We start from the raw sequence: 24,228 nt of genomic DNA, 5'->3' as shown, positions 1-24,228 counted from the left end.
AGCCATGGCTAATTGGAATATTCGATTTTTGCTCAATTTTGCCTTCTATAGTTATTTATAAATAAAAAGGTGAGGAAAGGGGGGACATAACTCACTTTTAGAATAAAGTCACTCCCTAATAGCACAACGTTGTAACTTAAATGGGAGCCAAGGGGGCCAAAGGACCACGTAGAGGAGGGGCCCATGTAGACACTTGGAGGGACTGCGTAGATGGAGAAAAACATGTGGCAAGAGAAAAGCTACGTTGGAAGAGGTGGGCCTTAGGGTTGAGAAGGGCCAATGCTATAAAGGAGAGAGGAGCCTCCTCATTTTGGCATTCGATTATGTGCATTTGAGCTAGTCACTTCGACTTAGAGCACACTAGCTGTTTAGCCTGTCTGCAGCACTGTTTAGTGCAACAAGTGTCTCCGTTCGGAGATCTCACCCTTAGCCCCGGGGGACTTCAAGTGCCTGCTCGGGCAAGGTAGTTTTCAGCAGTCTTTTGCAGGAGGATTGACCTTTGGAGTGAGGAGGAACTGAGCATTTTTGGATAACTGCGCAATCTTGAGAGAGGGACGCAGTTCTTTTGGTGGGAGTTCCGGATTGAGGGTTTTGCGGAGGATTTGAGCTGGGAGATTGAGCAAGGGATCAGCCCTTGCATATTGGAGGATTTTGGCAGAGTTTCGGGCGGAGTTTTGGAGGGTTCCATTCTGTGGCAGCGCAGAGCCTTGAGGGATTGCGTAGGTCCTCAAGGGGACGATTTTCGGGGGTCAGCCATTTTGGAAAAGCTTTCTGGGCTTTTCTGGGTTTATTGAGTAGAGGCAGATTCCAGAGTTTCAGCGTTTTCTGAGGAGGGGAACAACCCCAAATCCTCATTTGGTTCCAGCAGCAGCACAATAGTTCTCCGGCAGCTTGGACGCAGTTCAGAGAGAAGCCATTTCCTTGCTATTCTGAGTGTATTTCTTCACTTGCCTTGAGCAAGTCGAGGTGCCATCTTTCTGATCACCTCCTGTACTCATTCCATTGCTCAGTATAATAAAATGGCTTAGCATTTCTCTCTGCATTTCTTGAGTATCTGCTTGTATTCCGTGTTTATATTATTATATGTTGCACCACTGTTATTTTCTTTTGAGCTTCCCGGTTACTATATCATTTACACGTATTGGGTTGGAGTTTGCTTGGGTTTGAGGGATATCCCTGAAACAGGATATTACACAGTAGATTCCCAATGCAGAGCTATGCAGTCTAGTTTCCATTACAGGAGGACAGTACAAGTTTCCAAGAGGGAGCAGAGCGATTTCCCATAGGGAGATCAAGACTCAGAGGGAGTCTAGCATTAGAGGGAGAAGCCCAATGGAAGCTAGCGCTTCAGGATCTGGGGAGATCAGACTCATTATTGTAGTGCAAAGATAACAGCACAGTAGTAGCAACAACAGTATGAGTAGATCAGAGTGAGAGTTGCACAAAGTTGGGCAGGGTCCATCGAGGTAAGCATTGAATGGTGTTTTCTCATTGATCATTACTCTAGCTATAGTGGCCCACAGTATTCACTAGAAGGGGGATCAGTGTTAGTTGGTGCAGTCAGATTCCAGAGTGACAATTGCAGATTAGTGGCAGTCGGATGTTGAGGAGCGCAGAGCAGTGTTAATAGAAGAGCACGGGGATCAGTAGCAAAGTTAGTAGCAGGGCAGATTTCCCAGTGGACAGTGCGGAGGCTAGTAGCAGCCAGATGCTCAGGAGACAGTTGCAACATAGAGACACAGTTGATTCAATATTTTGGATGCTTATCAGTTGCAGTAGCAACAATAACAGTTGAGAGGGAGTTGAGTTGTAGTGCAGATGTGGAGTTGTCAGCAATACAGGATGTACAGTGCAGTGTCAACAGCAACACAGATGCAGTAGTTCGGTTCAGCTACAGTTAGTGGAAGATGAATCAAAATTAGTGCAATAGTTGGTGGACAATGGCAAGCAGCTACAATTGTTAGACATCATTAGTGTGGTTGGAGGATGTTGCAGAGACAGGGTGTTGTGCATTTGTGCAACACTAGTTGGAGAGAACACCTTCCTCGCTAAGAGGGAGTGTTATTTTTTGTAGCATAGAATGTTGTTTTAGTCTCGATACTTGGTGAAGAGGCTCAAACACAAGATTTTTCCAAAACCCAAAAATCTTTTTTGGAAATTCCACCTAGAGATGACCCAATTAAATTAATTGACCATAATTAAAGATTTCCTAAGTCTAACTTAGGAAAAGTGATTAGTTGATAGGAATTAATAGAGAAAGGGTTCAATTATCTAGAAACTCACACGAATCGATTTGGAGATGATCTCAACCATCGATTAAGTTTTAATTGTGGTCATTGGAGTCCCAACTGGAGATTATAAGAAGAGGTCGATGGGTAGATGGAGAACACACCAATGCAGATACTCAGTTGCCTAGGAAGTTCGAATTCCCAGTAGCAGGAGTGATTCAACAGTGGAGATCGAGCCACTGGGTGAGTGGCATGTGGCAGAGGAGGAGCATAGCAGTATTTCGGGGTTTCCAATTCTGGAGTCAAAAAGGGAAGTCCAAAATTTATCTCCAGGAGGCTGCAAAGGGGCAATGCAGAGCCTCAAGTGAGCAGTTCGATTTGGCCAAGGAGAAGCTCGTTTTTAGTTCCAGAGGCAAGAACATTTTCCAGAGTGTCAGAGAGACAATTTCCCAATCAGCAGCGAACAAGACGACTTGATTAGCATCAATTCCGAGCTGTGCGTGAGGTTTTGCACTAGGGTGATGTAGGGCCTACACAGAGCAGGGTGGATGACTTGCTTTTCAGAGGTTGTCAAGTGTCAGGATTGCTTGGAGAGAACGTAAAATTCCTCAGTATATTTTTGCCAGTATTTCTCTTAGGTAGAATCGCCAATTCGACGACATTTTATTGTACTCAGAATTTTTGTTGCATAATAATAATACAAACCCTCAGCTGCTCCAACCGGTTTTCCCACATTAGGTTTTTCCGGGGACTTTTGTCCAAAAATAATGGTGTCATAATTTTTGTGTGTACTAGCATTTCTCAATTTCCTGCGCTTTTATTTTTTGCAGTTTTTTATTTGTGAAGATTGCAATGTGATTAATTCGTTGTTGCTATAGCAACAAACTGCATAATTTATTTTACAATTAGAAGAATTAATTCCATTTGTTGCAATAGAAAGTTCGTAGAAATTTTCACATTCATCCCATTGTATGGCAGATTGTGACCGAGATGTGGAGTCTAGAAGCACTGAGATGAAACAACAAATATGTGTTGAAACCTTCCACATACTTGTTTTGGATCCAGGGATTTTCGAGTTGGATGTATTGCTTCACCCTGAATCAGAAGTAGCAGTAGTTATAGGTTTCCCTTGTGTCCCATTGATGCAGCAGCAATTGAGAAGTGCCTTCATCAAAGTTAGCTGGGATGCAGGAATTGGACTTGGCATTCAGGCAACTCATCAGGACTCCAGAGTTACATATTAGAATTGCTTGAGGACAAGCAATCTCGGGAAGGGAGGACTATAATGTCCTTTTTCGAGAACAGAAAACCGACTAATGAATTTAATTATTTAATGTTATCTCTAAGGTGATATTGAGTAATTAAATCAATAAAAGTGATTATTAAGTGTCTTAAAAAGGAATTAAAGAATAAACCTTATAAAAAAGCCAGAATTAAAGAATAAACCTTATAAAAAAGCCACTTCATTATAAGAAAGAAAAGAACCCATGGTTTTTGGAGAACCCATGGTTTTTGGAAGACCCATGGTATTGACCCATGATATTCTGATAGCCATCACAATAAAAGGAAGGCAGAGGATCATTTGAGAACATGGTGATTTGGATTATTATGAATTGGATTCGGAATCTCTAGTAACTTACCACGTGAGGGGAAACCCTTGTATAGTTCCCAGTTTCATGTTTACCTATACTGTAGCTGGTGGTGATTAGTTTTGATAATGAAACATTCTACCCTAGCTAATCAAGAGGGAGAACCAATTCAGGTACTTTAGTAGTGCTCATCAGGAGAAAACAGGAGGCTGTGTTCTATCATAGCACATCACTGGAGGGGGCCAAATTTATGAAGGCTAAATTAGATTGAGGTAGTTGTTGGGGTTTGAAGATCGTGTGGAATATAGAAGAAATTAGAGTTTTTGGTACCAGGCTTTCCTGAGAATTATTGACCTAAACCCCTCTCAAATAATTTAATTAATAAATTGGGTTTTTTGCCTTATTTTCTCTCCAATTTTCTGAATTGGTAATTTAAAGGCTAGCAATTTTATTTGTTTGCAGCAAATCTTTATGGTGTATTTTCATTAAAGAAATTGTCCAGAAATGATCATAATTTAGAAAGGGATATTTCCAGCAAATTCCCTGTTTTATTTGCAATTTAATTTGTCGAGGGTTTACAAGAAAAATTCTTGAAGAAATTTGTCCGAAATAGTATTGAATATTTAAAGGGGGATATTACAGGCAGTCAGTCCTCCTTGATCTCTTGATGTAACCAAATTTGTTAATGAAGACAATGCCACATGTTATTCTATTTGTTGAAGATTGTTTGTTGTTCTCTTTCACATTAATGGTTGCACAATGTACAAGTTGATGTTTAATTGGAGGGAATTTATGAGCTTTTCGTTCAGATTTATATATCCATGTGGTTGATTTGATTGGTAGGGCCTATGTACTACATAGCTTTGCTGATTTATCCATCACACATCAAGCTTCTTCATCAAATTATGTTCTTGATTCCATTCACCCAAATAATAAGGCACTAGGTCTTTCTTGGATCCTCACTTTACTAACTAAAATTCACAAAATAATTTAATCTACAAATCTGATTTTTAAATCAGCTTCACAAGGTCACATTTGTAGCCTTATTTAGGGAATCCCCACTTGTACCAAAGGAGAGCTGGCCTAAAGTAAGGAAGGCAATCATTGCAGTGACAATGGGTGATGTCCTCGAGTTTCCCTAGGGTTTGTGCTTGATGATTGGACATTGTATCTTTTTGAAGTGAATAATATAAAGGTAACACAACAAATTAGATATCTATAAAATTCTAAACTACTTTGATAGTAACAATGACTACAACCACAAATTTCAATACAAACAAATATCAGTTAAGTATATGTTAAAAAGCAACAAAAGCTAGAGACTTCACCAATTTGATCCTGGCAGAACGCGATGAAGGAAAGCCCCATCAAATGTGTGGCTAAATGGCCCATGACCAATATCATGAAGTAGCCCTGCAATGCCAAAAATCAATGTTTTTTTCTTAAGGCCTAATGCATCAGGAAGGAATATGCATAATAGCACTCCATCCAATTGAACAAATAATATTGAAATAAGACTCAATTAAAATTATCCATGATGAACAAAATTACCAGCTAGCTTCACAGTCATGATATCGGATTGGTCAATATCTAGCTCCGATCTCTATACACGATAAAATACTTCAGTGAGATGTTCTTGGTTATATGTCATTATATTCATATAATGCATCTCTTCACAAATTACTGTCTGCAAACAAGATCCACAAATATTTGCTTACTTGGTATCGTTGAAGACATTCAATTGCTTTGCTGGAAAGCCAATAGACACCAAGAGAATGTTCAAAACGAGAATGCATTGCTCCAGGATACACCAGATAGCATAGACCTTATTAAATGATATCCATTCAAAGTCAGTCTTCACATAGAAGGTTGTAGCATTCCGATTTATGCATATAACATGAGCTAAAATTTATATAGAAAATACAAAATCGTTGTTAACCAAATAAAAGGCATATTTACATATAAAAATTGACTTCGAAAAAATGTGTACATTATGTTAAAATTGTACATATAGACAAGTTGAATATTCAAATTCCAAAACTAACCAAGGCTGGAAATGATAACGCCAATTGTGTCAATGTACTTTATTGTGAAATCTATTTGGTCTTAAAAGTGATTTAAATTTTATACATGTAGTCAATCTAATTACTATTCATTCAAGATGTAATTACTATATCAGTCATCAGTTACGATGTACGATTTTTTTTTTAAACACTATTACCCACCAAAATCTGTAACCCCATAGGAGAAAACTTTTTCTATTATCTTGGACAACCAGCCAACCAACAGCCCTGCACATTTTCTCATTGATGATGATATGCCAATTTCTTTTGCTGTCTGCACCGGTCATACATCTCTCACCATCCAGCATTCGTCTTGGATGAAGGTGGGCTACCAATCAATAGGTACTTTGACCATTTTGCAATCTAGTACTTTTACTTAATGTTTGGGCATTTTAGTATCGAAAAAGGGGTGATCCAGATGATTGACCAATATTAACTATAAAATTGTTCTCTCACCTTACTAGGGGGGTTAATCTTTATCCCTAGTCCAGTTGGACCTCCCCTAAGGCCTTAGGGTCATAGGAGGGCACTACATGGGAAACTTGGATTGAAGTAGGGTGTCCATTACCCTTTTCCAAACTTAGCATTTTCCATGCCACACCATTTTCTTGATATCATCTCCACTCTTCATGTTAACTATCATTGGTTCATTGGGATTTGGCAGTCACGTATCTACATCCTTGGGTTGGGCTGAAAAGCATTGGCTTGGAGATTGATGCAGCTAAAAGAATGAAAAAGCATAATATGGCCACAATGAAAGAAAAAGAAAAGCTAAATGCAAAAGATGGCCAAGGAATAAGTTAGCATATGTGCAAAAGCCTAGCATTAGCTCTACCCCCCTTATTAGCCATCAACCTGTTCTTGAGCACTTGATGCTCCATCTCATCAAAAGGAACACTTGCATGTCCCAATCCTAATGAGCGAGAAATTGTTTCATCTTAAGGGTTAAAACAAAGGCTACATCATAAAGAGCAATATTTGATCCTTGAGCTATGCACCAATTAAAAAGCATTATCAAAATGAAGTAAAAGGCACGCCAGATGGGTGGAAAAAGCAGGTTGATAGACATAACTCATGCCTCCATGATTGCTCCCCCCATTACATTTATATACTCATGATATGGATTCTCATTAGTTGTCCCTTTGACCATGGCACTTGGCCATAAAGTAACCCTCATTAAGTCACAGTTTTATCTGATTGGGTACGTGGAGGACCAGTGGATCCGGTGGCATTACTTCACGCAAAAGTCAGGCCAAAGCGTGCAGGAGTACACCACAAAATTTAGAAAGATGGCTATAATGTTGGGTATCTCTCCAAAGAACCCAGATGTACTGGGGTCTACACCACCATCTGCGTTAGCAAGTGATGTCATTCAAGCGCAAATCGGTGGATGAGGCTTGTGTACAGGCACAGTGCCTAGAGAACATAGGTCTGAAAAGAGCGCAATCAAGTGGATTGAGGCAGAAGGAGAAACAAGAAGCTTCTAAGGAGGGGAAGAAGAAGCAAAAAGGGGGAAAAGATAAAAAGATGGCAGCCACAACACACCAGTGCAAAGATCCTAGCAACCACTGCAACATTGATGGCCATACAGAGGAGAATTGTTGGAAGTTGCATCCAGAGCTAAATCCGAAGAACAAGAAGAAATATAATAAGAATAACAATCTCATGGCCACTGACTCGAGCAACCAAGTTGAAAGCAGCTCGGACGTGGATGAGAAGATCGTTTGTACATCGATGCAGAAGGAGGTGAATTTGAGTAGCCTTTAGCAACAAGAAGAGAAAGAAATTAACAAACTCTTCCATATAAAGATACAGGTCAAGAAGACAAAGGTTGATGCTCTATTTGACTCAGGATCACAGGCGAATCTCATTGCAGCAAAGTTGGTCAAGAAGTTGGGGTTGGAAGTTCGTGATCATCCAAACCCATATCCACTGGGGTGGTTAAATAGGGATGCAACTTTGAAGGTAACAAAACAGTGCAAAATTAGATTTTCAATTAGTGCTGATTTTATTGATGAAGTGGAGCTAGATGTGCTTCCCCTTGATGTATGTGGAGTCGTGTTTGGGATTCCATACATGTACATGCGTGATGAAATATTCATGAGGAGAACTAACCAGTACCGGCTCATCAAGGAGGGAAAATCGTTCATCATCAATGCACACAAAGGCAAGTTGAAAATTTCACTGATAAGTGCCAACCAAGCCAAGAAATTGATCAGTTCCAGGAAGATGTATGTTTTATTGTTTTTAAGAGAAATTCAGACTGAAGAGGAGTCAATAAGAGGAAAGGCATCCCTGGAGGGGTGTTCTAAGAAACATAAATAACAATTGGAGGAGTTGTTACAGGCATACAAGGATGTGTTCCGAGAGCCTAAGGGTTACCACCTAAGAAAGAAGTGGAGCACGAGATCCAACTATTTCCATACTCCCCATTTCCAAATATTGGGTTGTACAGGCAGTCTGTTATAGAAACAAGTGAGGTGAAGAAACAGTTGCAGCAGCTACTAGAACAGGGTGTCATTCGACCGAGTACATCACCATGTGGGTCACCCATCATCATTGTGTCAAAGAAGGATGGGACTTGGCAGATGTGTATAAATTACAGGGCGTTGAATAAAATCACACTCAAGAACAGATACCCCTTGCCCAGGATAGACGATCTGCTAGATCAGTTGCAGCAAGAAAAGTATTTCACCAAGCTAGACTTGAAGTCTGGATATCACCAAGTTCGAGTCAAAGAAGAAGATACATGGAAGACCGCCTTCAAAACCAGGCAAGGTTTGTATGAGTGGTTAGTTATGCCATTTGGCCTATGTAATGCACCAACTACATTTATGAGATTAATGAATGATATACTACGCCCTTTTATAGATTCATTTGTTATTGTCTATCTAGATGATATACTAGTATATAGTGCTACTTGGGAGGAGCATATTTCACATTTGACGCAGGTGCTGGAAACATTGAAGAAGCACCAGCTACTAGCAAATCTCAATAAGTGTGAGTTTGCGCAACAACAGTGTTTGGTGTATATGGGGTATGTGATCGGTGGAGGAGAGTTGAAGATAGATCCTTCCAAGATGGAGGCCATCATGAAATGGTCGGTGCCTACTAATGTTTCTGAGGTTAGGAGTTTCATTGGGGCAGCACAGTACCTGAGGAAATTCATAGCCTCATTTTCAGCGGTAGCAGCACCGCTCCACGCCATAATAGCAAGTGGCAAGAGTTTCCAGTGGGGAAATGTCAGCAGAAGGCTTTCGAGAAGCTAAAGAAGAAGATCAATCAAGCACCAGTTCTAGCATTACCAAACTTGCAGCGGCCCTTTGCTGCAAGGAGGAAGGCCCGTTTGTTACCATTCTGAAGTATTTCATGGGGCAGTTCTTAACTACCCTACCTACGATAAGGAGCTCTATGCCATGGTGCAAGTTGTGAAGAAGTGGAAGCACTATCTGATGGGAAAGGAGACAGTAATCCACACAGATCACCAGTTGTTACAGTACTCGCGGGCCCAAAGTAAGCTATAGCAAACCAGGGATTACAAGTGGATGGGGTTTTTACAACAATTTCATTTAGTGATCAAGTATAAGGGCAACACAAACAAGTTGGCCGATATGCTTTCAAGGCCACCCACATCAAAGATTACAGCTTTGGGGACTCTTATGCACATGGAGCCATTCACCCATGATGCATACTGAGAGGCATATTCAGAAGATGAGGACTTCAAGGAGGTGTATTAGTAGTTGCAAAGTCATTAGCATGTGCACGATGGCGACAACACCATTGACTACCATCTCTAGGACGGGTTAATCTACAGGTTGGATAAGCTATGTGTTCCTAAAGGTGAGCATTTGCAGCTGATTAGAGAGGCTAACACCTCCAAGATTGCAGGGCACTTTAGTGTAGGGAAGATTACAACTAACTTGCAGAGATATGTGTATTGGCCCAAGATGCAAGAGCAAGTAGCTAGGTTCGTAAGAGGATGCATGCTTTGTTGTACCAGCAAGCCTGGCAACAGGAAACAGGGTTTATATCATCCCTTACTTGTACCTACTCATCCTTGGGAAAGCATTTCCATGGACTTTGTAGGAGGTTTACCGACAACTAGGAAGGGACATGACAACCTGTTCGTGGTAGTTAACAGGTTCAACAAGATGTGTGTTTTGATGGCCTGTGAAGAGACCATCAGCCGACAAGAAACAACAAACTTGTTCTTTGGACAGGTCTGGATGCACTTTGGGATACCAAGGAGCATCATTTCAGACAGAGACACAAGATTTCTCAGTGAATTTTGGACTACATTGTGGGAGAAGATGGACACAAAGTTGAAGATATCTACAACATTCCATCCACAGACAGATGGGCAGACAAAAGTAGTCAACAGGACTTTGGTGCAGCTTCTAAGGGGATACAACCAGAAGCATCCGAAGACCTGGAATGAAAATCTGGTGTATATACAACATTCTTATGACAAAATAGTCCAAACTTCTACAAGGAAGTCCCCATTTGAGACTTGTTTTGGATATTTGCCACCTTCACCTTTGGATATTGCATATGGGCAGCAAGGAGGAGTGAGGGAAGATCTTACAGGATATGCTTTGAGGGCTGAGAGAAGATCATGAAGATCCATCTACAGGTACAGGAAACACTGTGGAAGTTGCAGGAGAAGTATAAGTCCAAGCATGATCAACACAGAACAGAGAAATCATTCAAGGTGTGCGACAGGGTATCGCTACAGTTTAACAAGGAGAGGCTATAGGGGCCTGGTAAGAAAATCAAGGCTCTAAGGTATGGTCCCTTTGAGATACTGGAAAAGGTGGGTGATAATGCCTATCGACTCAGTTTACCACCATATATGCAAATTTACTCAGTTGTGAATGTGGAGAATTTGAAACTCTATGAGCCTTCCATGTTAGATCAAGAAGAGGAACAGGTCCTACCTTCTATGGAGGATTTGGCACTAGATGCTCAGGCAGAGTTTATAGAAGATACAGTTTTGCAGAAGAGGTCTAGAACTACAAGACAGGGGCAGCATGACCTTTGGCAGATTGGGTTGAAGGAACAACTTCCAGGCAAAGCTAAATGGTACACCAAAGAGAAGGTGGAGGAAAAATTCCCTCACTTCATTTAGTAAAAGATTTTGGGGACCAAAAGCCTCCCAAAATGGGGAGGTGTGATCCGAATTAGATCATTATATTGTTTGTCATCCATCTCGATGCATTTGGAGTGGAAAAAGTGGAGGAATCAGCGCACGGGACCATTTTTATTAGCGAAACCTAGTTTGGTGAAACGGGATCTGAAACCTTTTGAAAGCGTTTTGAGGCATCAAACAACATTTTTTGTGGGTAAAACTTTTCCACTTCAGCGCCACACCTTTTCATGCTATTCTACACACATAGGCCTTTCCAACGGTGCAAGAAGTGGGTCAATCAGAGTCTGTTTGCAAAAGTTATGCCACTCAGAAGTTGACCTTCATGTTTTCACACCCATAGTTCGGGAGGATGTCGCGTCAGCCCCCATTATTTATGGAAAAGGGGTTGGCCATGTGTTTGTGATGTAAAAGACTCTAGAAGAGTCTATTTTGTAACTCTAATTAAGAGTTGATGTAGTCAAAATTAATCACTAGTAGGCTATTGGGTTGTGTTATAATCGGGCCACTTGGAGGAAGAGGCATCTCATTCTTTCGAGAGCATTTTGTTCCTTAGCTGAGCAAAGATAGCTAGGAGAGATAGGAGGTAGAGCACACACAGAGGATCTATGCACTATAGCGGCCCACGAACCACAGGCATTACTTCTTTGTACCTGCAGCCATATTTAGAGACAGAGAAAGAGAGCAAAGCGGCCTCACCTTCCAGCTGGGTTTTCTCCCGAAAGGCTTTCCCAGAGAGCATATCTTGTGTCTTGTGTGTGTGTGTCCTTATTTTTTCGTTCTCTACTTTTCTATCATAATTTCCATTCACATGCATGCACTAATTACAGTTAATCCATAAATCTTAAAGTTTAATAAACTGTAATAGTGTAGAATTTTCAGAGTTTTAGTTTAATATTATTAGATTTGTTGTGACGAACTATCTAATGGAATATCCACGAAAGTTTATGGATCAGCTCCAATATGATTTTTCCTTCTTCATCAAGTTTTGGCAATAATGTTTTAATTAGGAGCTTTTCACTAATAAGCTTCTTTAAGCATGAAACATGGAAAACTGGGTGTACTCGGGAAGATGTAGGCAGTGCCAATTTGTATGCCATAGTACCAATCTTTTGCAACACGCTGTAAGAACCATAGTAACTGGTTGATAATTTATTATCCTTCTTAGCTTGCTTGAGGGACATTTGTTTGTATGGTTGTAGTCGTAAAAATACCCAATCGCCTACATCAAAACTTTTGTCACTACGATGTTGATCAGCGTATTGTTTCATTCGATTTTGCACCAAAGTTAGGTTATCCTTTAAGAGTTGGAGAACTTGTTGTTGATGCTCAATGTGATCTTCCACTTCTTAAACCCTAGAATTTTCCCTTAAAGATGATGTAATGGATGGTGGATGATATCCGTAAAGTGCCATAAATGGGGTCATTTTTGCTACTGTATGGAAGGAAGTTTTATACCACCATTCAGCCAGAAGTAACCACTTGACCCATTATGTTTGTTTATCAGATACAAAACAACGAATATATACTTCCAAACATTTGTTCACTATCTCAGTTTTCCCATCAAATTGACAATGATAAGGTGAGGACCTATAAGTTAATTGAGTACCCATACAAGAAAGTAATTCCGTCCAAACATTTCCAGTGAAAATGGGATCTATGTCGCTTACAATAATCTTTGGGTTTCATGTAGATTTTGAATTGTTTACATAAATGCAATAGCACCTGTATTGGATTTAAATGGACAAGATAATACACAAAAGCGTGCATACTTGGTAAGTCTATCAACTATCACCATGATGACACTCTTTTCTTTAGACTTGGGTAAACCTATGATAAAATCCATTGAGACCTCCTCCCAACGTTGACTTGGAATGGCCAAAGATTGTAACAGACCTGGGGTCTTCATTGTCTCAACTTTATTTTGTTGGCAAACCAAACATTCCGCCACAAACTTCTAAATATCAGATTTAAGACCATCCCAAAAAATTTCTTCTTGACCACACGGTAAGTTTTAAAAAATCTTGAGTGCCCTCCTAAGGGGGAGGTGTGCCATCCCAAAAGAATCTTTTGTTCGAGTTGTGAATTCTTTCAAAGATATAAGCGATCTTTGTATCATAATGAATCATTTTTCTAGATAAATGTATCAGATGTATTGGGATCTTGCTGCAACTTTTGAATGAGTGTCCACACCTCTTCGTCATTCTTCCATTCATCCCTTGCTTCAGTTATCCAATCAAGTTGGATAATAGAAATGACACAGAGCAATGCTTCCACATCCTTATCCTTTCTTGAGAGTGCATCAGCAATAACATTTTGCTTCTCTTTTTTGTAAATGATTTCAAAGTCATAACCCAACATCTTGGTGGCCCATTTTTGTTGCTCTTTTGAAGATAATCTTTGTTCCAAAAAGTATTTAAGACTATCGTGATTTGTTTTTACCTTGAAGTGTCTTCCCATTAGGTGAGGTCGCCAATTCTTTAGTGCATGTAATATTTCCAACATTTCCTTCTCATAAATAGGCTTGTGTAAATACTGCCCTTGATTGGACGACTTTCAAAAGCAATGGGTCTTCCTTCTTGTATTAGAATGGCACCAATTCCATTTCCTGAGGCATCACATTACATAATAAAGGTTTTTGTGAAATCTAGTGTAGCTAAGATTGGTTCTTCGCATATTGTCTCTTTAAGATGTTCAAAGACCTTAGTTGCCTTTGGAGTCCAAGAAAATGCGTCTTTCTTCAATAATGTTGTTAGAGGCGTTGTTATTCTTCCATAACTCTTAAAAAACTTGCGATAATACCCTGTCAACCGAGAAATCCTCGAACATGCTTTAGGGTTGTGGGGTTTCCCATCCTTTAATGGATTTAATTTTGTTAGGGTCTACCTTAACACCCTCCTGAGATACAAAATGACCCAAATATTCCACCTCATGTACTCCAAGAAAACATTTGGAGGTTTTTGCATATAATTGTTTTTCCTCCAATAATAGTTTGAGCACCCTGTCAACATGTTGAACATGATCGTTTCAAGACTTTTTGTAGATTAGTATATCATCAAAAAATACTAACACAAACTTTCTAAGGAAGGGTTTGAAAATCGAATTCATCAAACCTTGAAATGTGGAAGGTGCATAAGTAAGACCAAAAGGCATCACCAAAAAATTCATAATGACCTTCATGAGTTCTGAATATTGTTTTCAGAATTTCTTCAGTCTTCATTCTAATTTGATGATATCTTGAATGAAGATCCAGCTTGGTGAAGTAAATTTCTCCATGTAATTCATCCAATGATTCATCAATGACAGGAATGGAAAATTAGTGAGCTTGTTGAGCTCCCTATAATTTTGACACATACGCCATGATCCATCCTTCTTGTGCACCAATACTACTAGAGTAGAGAAAGAACATTGACTAGGTTGTATTATACCAGCCTCTAGCATTTCTGCAACCATACATTCAATTTCACTCTTTTGGGCGTAGGGATATTTAGAAGACCTGATGTTTGGAGGAACACTCCCTGGAATAAAGTGAATAGCATGATCATAATCACGAATAGGTGGGAGGCCTTTGGGAGTTTCAAACACCTTGGAATGATTGTCCAGGACTATTTGGAGATCTGGATAAAAAGATGATTTCAATGTTTGAACTTCTAGTGAGCATAATGGTGCAATTATGCATCATTGATCCTTCGTCAAAAGCTTTGTCATGCCATTAGAGCTAATTATCTTCACTAGTTTCCTTGCATTACCCCTTAATTGAATTTCTTTTCCTTCCCAAAAACATTTCATGAAAAGTTCTTCAAAATTAAACGTTGGTGTCCCCAAAGATTGTAACCATTGGACTCCAGTACAACATCAACACCACCCATTGGAATGGAAAGAATTGAACTATTCAATACATATTTCCCCATGGTTAGCTTGATATTATGGCACTTTCTAGAGAAATTTATAGTTCCTCTATTTGCAACCATCAATTGACACTCTGGTGTTGGATATAGAAAGAAATTTAATTCCATGGCTATCTTACAATGAATAAAATTATGGGTACTATCTGAATCAATCAACACTATTACATTTTTCTTCTTGATATATCCATCTATCTTGAGTGTTTGAGGAGTGGTAATTCCCACCAATGCATTACAAGATATGGTCGAATTCATTTCTTCTTTCTCTACGGTTAGTTCCAGGTGTATATCCTCTTATTTTGATGTTTCTTGTTCTTTTTCTTCCTCCTCCTCACAATATATGTAAAACAATTTCTTCTCTGCACACTTATGACCTTTAGTGTATTTTCTATAACAACTATAACAAAGCTCTTTTGCTCTTTTTTCCTCCAATTGTTGTGGTGTCAACCTTGTAGGTTGTGGAAGGCTAGAAGAAACAACACTTCCCTCTTTATAGTTGTGAGTGGTAGACTTCCTTGTTGCCATAATTTTGCTTTCAATTTTTCTTGCCACCTTGAATGCCTTCTCCAATGAATCAGGTTCCCAAAGGCGAACCTCATGTTGGATGTTATCCTTTAAAGTTCCTATGAAGACATCAATCCTATGCTCCTTTGGAATATCATTTACCTTGATATTCAATCTTTGGAAGTCCTCAATGTGCTCCACCATTGAACCCTTTTGTTTGAGATTTATCAATTGGATAAAGAAGGTATTTCTCTTTGTATCCTCATAATGTGCTACCAATTCTTCCGCAAAAATTGTCCAAGTGACAATTGATTTACGAGAACAAAGCCATCGATACCACACAAATTGATTTTGTTCTAAATATAAATATGCAATGCATACCTTTTGTGTGTTCGACACATTATGTAGATCAAATAATTGCTCCATCTATAGTATCCATGTTACTGGATCCTTGCCATCAAACTTCCTCATATCAATCTTTGGAATGTGGCAACTCTTCAACCCACTATTGGAGTCTCTATAATCAAAATTTGTATACCTTTTATCTTCATCATGATTTTCATGGAGTAGCTTGTCACCACTAGGAAGCATTTCTTGTAGCAATTTTGTCAAACCTTCCTTCAAATCTTCCAAGTCCCTTTTCATTTATGCTTTTAAACCATCCTTCAAATGTTCCATCTTAACATTTATGTCATCCTTCAAATCTTCCATGTTTTCTTTTAAACCATTCTTCAAGCCATCCATCTTAGCTTCCATTTCATTTTTGGTTACTCTTTGCGAAATCGAAATTTGTTGCACTTGGTCTCATAATCTTGATATATCATGTTGCATTTCTTCCTCTTCCTCATGCGTCATAGTAGATATTTCTGGTTTCATACTAAGTGTGTCCATTTTTTTTCCTTCGAGACATTTTGAAATCAAACAACAATATCTATGCTTCACTATGCCCTTTCAATCACTTCAAACTGATTTTTCAAACAAAAGTTATGCAAAATTTAAAAAATACACACTTTTTTCTTGTTTTTAAGGAGCTCAATATTGAAACTGTTGTATCTTTGTAATTCGGCTCTTCAATGTCTGAAATTCCGTCCTATGGTATCCCTCTGAGTCTTCTTTCCAACACCATAAGTCAAACCAAATTTGGATTCCTCAAGGTAAAGTTATGCCAAATCTCCCAGGATGACCTGGTTATGGACTGGTTCAGTGGAGCGAACTTGTATGGAATGCCACGTGTCACTGTTTCAGCTTTTGGCCCTGAAATTGATACACAAGAAGCTACAATCCATGAACTTTATGTCACTTCTTATGAAATTCAAATCTGATTCTTGAAGAGAAAGTTATGATGATTTTCCGTCGGTCACTTGTTTAAGAATGAATTTTGGAGCATGCAGAAACCTTAACTTCTTTGGCCCATATCTCAGAAAATATAGCGAACCAAGATCTGAATTTTCTACAAGAAGTTCCCCAAAATTTCAGCTCCTCATGGTTGCAATTTCAGCATCTAAAGCTTCGTAGAAAAGAATTTATAGCGAAAATACCAAGATGACCTCTTTGAAGCAACGAAATGCTAGAATTCAAAGCTCTGATACCAAATGTTATCAACCAACTCACAAAGCAGAAGAAAAGGTAGATTAACGACTTAACAATTATTCACTTTGAGGGGTAAACCTCCTTTAAATTACATAAATGAAAAATTCTTGGATGATTCAAATGAATAGACCTCCTTGCTATATATAGGAGTCTAAGGGGTCACAGTATAATTAAAGCCTACATAACAATAATAATGCAAGTACACAACAATAACAATAGTGGGCTTCTATGGGGCATAACAATAACAATATGGAGGCTACATGGTCACAACAATAACAATAGGGGGCTACACTAACAATAACAATAAAGGTGATATACTAGTATTATAGGAACCTAACAGGGATGCATCCCCATGGAACACTATTATCAACCTTAAGGAATGCATCAATAGCCTCAAGTTCTTCGTGACCCCTAAACTCTTCAAGAATATGCCTATTTATTGAAAATGACGCTTTTGATGCTTCACTTTTCCAAAGCACACCCGCTTTGTCCTCGCTTCATACAACATTGGATGGGATTTTGGGCTATGATATGAATGTTGGCACAATTCAGATTGAAAACTCCATCAGTTCTCACCTAATGGCCTTTTTGTTGCACAAACTAGCAAGACTAATAAATAGGATAAAGCTAGAAGGCACAACAACAATTTGGGACAAAGGCCCACAGTCACCATAGCCTATGTCCCCTTCTCTTCTCGGATTTTCACCGATGGGAGGATTCCCAGTATCCCTCACTTGTGGTTAATGTGTCTATGATTGGGTCCAAAGTGAGGCAAGGATGGCTCATTTAGTGGAAAGACTAAGTGTGAGCTTTAGGAGGGACTAGGATGACTTTCCACCAAAAACCCCTCGAGGGAGATACCATGCGAGACCTAGGGTTGAGAGACCTAGGGTTGAGATATATGCTGAGATAAAGGCTCGTCCAAGGTAAATATAGCTAAGATAAAAGGTTTTGAATGATAAGATATAACTTGCAAACCTTTAAGAAATCCCCAAATCAAAGCAGCGTCAAGGGTTCCCACTTGGTACGTGTTGACCACTAGAGTGGCACCTATTGATTATATGAAGACTCCAAGCCCAAGGATGATCCAAAGAACACTTGTACCATCAGATATCATCAGTCAACAAAATTTTTAAACTCTAATTCTATTTCTCATCATGTTTCTTGTACCCAGATTCCAAACCCTGCGGGGAATTGTAATACGTGATACTAGTAATGATGAGTTTTGAGTTTGTAACAGGCCTAGGATGTTGGGACTCGATCAGCAAATGAATACACCTTGGAGTTTTTTTTATATAGTTAATTATCCCTTCTTTTTTCAAAGGCAGATAATTTTCTAGGTTTTTTCACTCACTTTTTACCCCAAATCCGGGGTGACGGTTTGAAGGTTGAGCCCTTAACACATATTAGTGTCTAGAGTCGATGTATATTACCATACTAGATCACACAAAAAAATTCGTGGAATTTGGTTAAGTCTAGGTAGTCATTTTTTAATTTTTTAGATTTTCCGCACTGCGGAAATTGCAATAAAAATTGTATTTGTAATGTAATAAGTGATGTCTAGAGAAATTGTATAAGATATGACTCATGAGTAATAAAATTTGCACCTCTCACCCTCAACTTTCTATATGACACACTTTGAGGGGTTAAAAATGTGTTTTGAATCCTCAAAACCCATTTTTCCTAAGTTTAGTGGGAAATCTGGTAATTAATTAAGCTAGAAATTAAATAAATGGAGAAAAATAAATATCCACACATGCTAAATGTTGTGGAAATGAGGTGGATAATTATGGATGAGTTAAAGTGAAGTCCCAAAGTGATGTGGACTCCTAAAATCAACGAAAGGACATGTGCTCAAATAAAATTGAATTTCTAACATTAAATGAGAAAGTTGCTTACTTGGAAATTTGAGTTTGTGAAGTTAATGCACATTTAAGAGGATTTGGGAGAATATTTGGTGGATATTTTTGTGGTAAATTGTCCCTACATGGGTTACCACCCCTCTATACTTTTCATTCTATCATAAAATTCGAATTTGGCACATAAGGGAAGAAGAAAATGATGTCCACTTGCCAGAAATCGATTTTTACACTTGGTATTGGAGCTCCATTCAACAAATTTGAATTTCTCTTTGCGATTGTCACCTCATGTCACTTGTTTAATCACTCTACATTGGGATTTCCTCTCAACTCTCTATATAATAGAGTCATGGGCTCTCATATTGTATCATGTTATGAGTTATTGGGCTTGAGGAAACTCTACCTGTTTGTACTTGCATACTTTTAATATAATCAAGACTTTGGGGATACATGGCTTATGTTCTCTTGGCGTTATGAGATGACTTATTTTCATGCTATTGCTTTTATGTTCATTTCTTTTTGCATATTGAATGAATATTAGATTGTATTTTGTTATTTTATTTGGATTGGTGTGTGCAAGCTATCTTGCACACCCATTGATTTAGAGTTATATTCTAGGAATAGGCTTTCCAACTCATTTTAGGAGAAATGTTTGGTTATCCTGTTTATTATATTGCTCTAATCCATGTATGAATTAATATCTCTTTCAAGTGCGTGTGCAAGAAGTCATCCGAAAGTGGGGAAATCTTCACAAGATCAACCAACTCCTGGAGCCATAGCGATCCAACACCTAGCCATCTTACATTCCAAAGTCTTCCATCCAACAAAGCAGGAGGGAGTTTCTTTACTCTATAGTTACTTGATCATCATTTAAATAATTATTTTATTCTAGCTTTTCAAAGTCATATTTGTTTTTCAGGAGCCATCATCAGAACTAGGCAAGTATGGTGGTTTACTCCCAATACTTGAGCTAGTATTTTTGTATATTAAATTTGTAGTTTAATTTGTTGTTTTGATTAATTTTCAACTAACTCGTGAATGTTACATTTTGCAGCCCATAATCTTGAAGCATTGGACAACAAAGAGCTTTGAGGAGAGACATTGAAAAACTACTTACTTGTGTGCATGCAAGACCCCCCCACCCATTTCAAAGATAGGTTTTTCAAGGGAAGATGTGAACACTCAAGGGAGGCCTTTGAGCCTTGTAGCTTGTTGTTGTATATTCTTGAGAGAGAGTATAGCATTGTTAAATTTCTGCACTTTGTAAAGATCTCTCTCATATTGTCGGCAGCCCTTTGGAGACATTTTAACCCTTCCTCATTTGATGATAGAACTCTTATGGTTTCACTGATTGTTTGCTTCTAGTTTTCTTAACTTCTAAACACTTAATTTCATGCTTAAGAATTAACTCATTCCAATCCACATGCAATTTTTCCTAATTTTAAATCTCTCACATGCATATGCTTGAACTTGTAGATTTTGAGTAAATTTTATCTTATGTCGAAACATTCAACATTGTGGCAAGTTTTGATCATTCCTTCAAGTCATGCTTCACTTTTCGATTATATACATTGGCAACTTTTGAATCAATTCTATTGGAACAATCGTAGTTTTAAAGCAATCTACTTCATTTTGCGTATTTTCCATGAAAGCACACATGAGTTCATTTACATGCTAAAGGCTCAAAGTTTTACAAGCTATCTCATTTTTCATTTTTTGAAGCATTTGCATGTAAATATATTTTAATTGGGCAATTAACACAATCTGCACTCTCATCTAGGCATTTTAGTATAGGAAGGCTTCCAAAGCCTCACTAAAATTAACCTTTAAGCATAAGCTTAGTTGATAGAAAGTATAAGGAAAAAATGCTTTCTTGGAAAGTTCTTCCATCTGGTACGAAGTAAGGTAAAATTGTTGTGACCTTACAATTATGGAGGTGGCTTGTCCCCTTGTAGGAACGAGGCACACGCTATCTCGTAAGACTCAGAGGAAGGGTATCGTTAATGACACCTCTGTGCTCTCGCCCCCTCTTTCTTACAGTCACCCCAATTTTTACCCTTTGGTAAGAGCTCAAGAGGAGGACTTCTCACTTAGATTAGGCATTTTAGATTAAAAATAACCAAGACTAATTGCATTAAAATCTAGTATAGGTGCATCACATGTTAATACATCTTATAATTTCACTTGCAATTGTCCATTTTACTTGTCATTATTGAATATTTTATGTTGGCAAACATTGTTTCATTTTCCTTTTGCAAGTAGAACACTAATTGTTTTTCCTTTTGCAAGATATCTCTATATGCTTTGATTTAGGCATTGATTATATTTTGAAAGCATTTTATATCTTGTATCGATTATCGTGCTAACATTTTTGTCTCCATTTCAGGATTGCTTTTCTTTCATTGTTGGAAGCATTCTACTTTTGTTTTGAGCAAATGTATCTTTCATTCCTGTTGAGCAATTTATCTTAAGGCACTGGTTTTATGGTTTTATTATGTTAATGATTTTTATTGCTCATATCATATTTTGCTCATAATTCTTAAAAGTAATCCATTTTCACTTTAACATCTCTTCTAGAACCTCACATTTCTTTTAAGTTAGTTTTCCATTTAGGGACCACCCCCCATAGCTAACCTAGGAGATAGCATAAATGTAGAGAGAAGGGATTTAATGTGACAACCCCTTCTCTTAGTTCCCAGCCACCAACCACACCTTATGGGGTTGAAGGCTTTTCTCACTAACCTGTAGGTAGGTGTAAGCAGCAGGAGCAACAATACGAAGGCTAAGGAATCAATTATCTCGATATTCACCATGAGAATGACCCAAAATCGAAGGATCACTAGAGGAAACACCAGCACAAAAGTATGTCCAATTAGTTTTGCAAGGTCTCACTCCTAAAGGATTCACACCAAGCCCTAAAGAGGCTACCAATCCTTGAAGGGAGGAAGAGAAGGAAGAAGAAAAGGGTGAAAAGAATGATGTCTCATTGAGTTATTGTGATCACCAAGGATCTAGGACTAGTGCCTAGCTATTGGGAAGATTGGAGTCAAAATGATCAAGACTCGGGATAATTCGCTCTCCAAGGAGGCCTAAAGAAGCAGCATCACTCTCTATGGATGCAATTGGATGAAAACTTTAAACTTATGCTTCGATGGTAATTATTATGGAGTTTCAAGGATCCACATGCAAACAATCCTCTAGGAACATTCATTCATTCTTTGTCCAATGAGTAACACATGCAAAAATCTTCAATAGTTTCAATGATTCCACTAATTCACATTAATTAGGGCACATTATTTCACCATAAGAAAATAATTCCATGCATTAGACATCCATTAAAATAGAAATATAGCATTATATTGCACTTACAAGACAAAGAAGAGTATATCCATCCACAATCTTGCCAACAAGAAGCTCCAAGAGAGATAGCGAAATCTTTCCACACATCAAAATGCATTTATTCATCCAAATCATTCCACAAATTGCAAGCTACCTGTGGGTAGTATCCATAGGAGAAATTTTTTCAACTAGATGGTCCTCAGCTGGCAGCCAATAGCCCCTTGCAGCCACCTGATAGCTTAGTGTGCCGCTATATCCGCCACCTGAGCCAGCCATATGGTCCCTCGCCCATCTGTTATGTTCATATGTTTGAAGTTGGGCTTTCCGACCCTGAAGGTATGGATTTCCATTGCGTAGTTGGGTACTTTTGTTTACTTATCACGGACATTTTTGGGCATGGATTAGTGGGGGGATTCGGCTTAAAGTGTGGGCTTGGTTTGTACTCTTGTCTCCTCTAACCAATTTGATGGTTAACCTTGTAACCTAGTCTCATGGGATCTCCTTTATTGGCTACTAGCTTTAGGGGTGGCACTAAATGGGAAACCCCGATTTTGGTTGCGTGGTTATGCTTCCCGACACCATATACATCGCTCCCTGTTGACTACACTTTGTCAACAGTTCAAGGAAGTGGAATACAAAGACGTGAAGGTTTTTTTCCAAAAGTTCAAAGTCATTAGCTAACACTATTGTATCATTGTAAACCCAATTTCTGCAAAATGTATTGTAAATGATGCTAGTATGACCATTTAAATATGTAACAACACCTAGATAAGCCTCTGATTTTGGCAAAGGATTTAATCCTAGGAAGTTTTTTAACCTCACTGAATTATGTGTGTTTCTAAGCACATATAATCCACATAGTTTTTCTTGCAGCTTAAACCCCAAAGCGGGTGGAATTCTGTAATATTCCTAATTAGCCATGGCTAATTGGAATATTTGATTTTGCTCAATTTTGCCTTCTATAGTTATTAATAAATAAAAAGTGAGGAAAGGGGGACATAACTCACTTTATGAATAAGTCACTCCCTAGTAGCACAACATTGTAACTTAAAAGGAGAGCGAAGGGGGCCCAAGGACCACGTAGAGAAAGGGCCCACGTAGACACTTGGAGGGACTGCATAGATGAGAAGGAACACGTGGCAAGAGAGAGGCTACGTTGGAGGAGGTGGCCTTGGGGTTTTGAGAGAGGCCAACATTATAAAGGAGAGAGGAGCCTCCTCATTTTGATCATTTGATTATGTTGCATTTGAGCTAGTCACTTCGACTTAGAGCACGCTGGCTATTTAGCCTCTCTGCAACACTGTTTAGTGCATCGAGTGTCTCCGTTCGGAGATCTCACCCTTAGCCATGGGGGACTTAGAGTGCCTACTCGGGCAAGGTAGTTCCATCAGTGTTTTGCCGGAGGAGCGAAATCTGGAGTTGAGGAGGAGCTGAGTATTTTGATGACTGCGCAGTCTTGAGAGGGGAGGACACAGTTCTCTTGGGTAGGAGCTCTGGATTGGATTTTGTGGAGGATTTGAGCTGGGAGATTGAGTAGGGGATCAGCCCTTGCATATTGGAGGATTTTGGCAAAGTTTCAGGTGGAGTTTTGGAGGATTCTCTTCAGGAGCAGTGCAGAGCCTTGAGGGATTGCGTAGATCCCCAAAGGGGTGATTTTCGGAGGTTATCTATTTTAGAAAATCTTTCTGAGTTTATTGAGCAGAGGTTGATTCCAGAGTTTCAGCGTTTTCCAAGGAGGGGAACAGCCCCAAATCCTCATTTGATTCCAGCAGTAGAAACAGCACAACAGTTCTCCAGCAGTTTGGACGCAATTCAGAGAGAGGCCACTTCTTTACCATTCTGAGTGTATTTCTTCACTTGCCTTGTGCAAGTCGAGGTGCTATCTTTCTAATCACCTCTTGTACTCTTTCCATTACTCAGTATAATAAAATGGCTTAGAATTTCTCTCTGCATTTCTCGAGTTTCTGCTTATATTCCATGTATACATTATTGTTGTTGCATTACT

At 38.8% G+C, this 24,228-nt stretch overlaps 1 protein-coding gene across 3 annotated transcripts in view; it reads right to left on the bottom strand.

The window, feature by feature from the left end:
- The window catches only part of LOC149170235 (uncharacterized), a 338,695-nt gene that overhangs the window by 207,050 nt on the left and 107,417 nt on the right, over window positions 1-24,228 (bottom strand). For all 3 annotated transcript variants that reach the window (XR_016259855.1, XM_089428960.1, XM_089428961.1), the window contains 3 exons: window positions 5,536-5,642; window positions 5,369-5,420; window positions 5,146-5,230 (listed from right to left, as the gene is read on the bottom strand). Coding sequence is in view for 2 of the 3 variants with exons in the window: in XM_089428960.1 (XP_089285086.1) it covers window positions 5,146-5,230; window positions 5,369-5,420; window positions 5,536-5,642 (244 nt within the window). In the remaining variant the exon portion in view is untranslated. The remainder of the gene's footprint in view (window positions 1-5,145; window positions 5,231-5,368; window positions 5,421-5,535; window positions 5,643-24,228) is intronic.

Source organism: Pinus tabuliformis, chromosome 4_2, assembly GCF_031772625.1.
Source record: "Pinus tabuliformis cultivar Carrire ecotype Pingquan chromosome 4_2, CPIR1, whole genome shotgun sequence".
Classification (NCBI taxonomy): domain Eukaryota; kingdom Viridiplantae; phylum Streptophyta; class Pinopsida; order Pinales; family Pinaceae; genus Pinus; species Pinus tabuliformis.
This window is presented reverse-complemented; position numbering and strand designations above follow the sequence as displayed.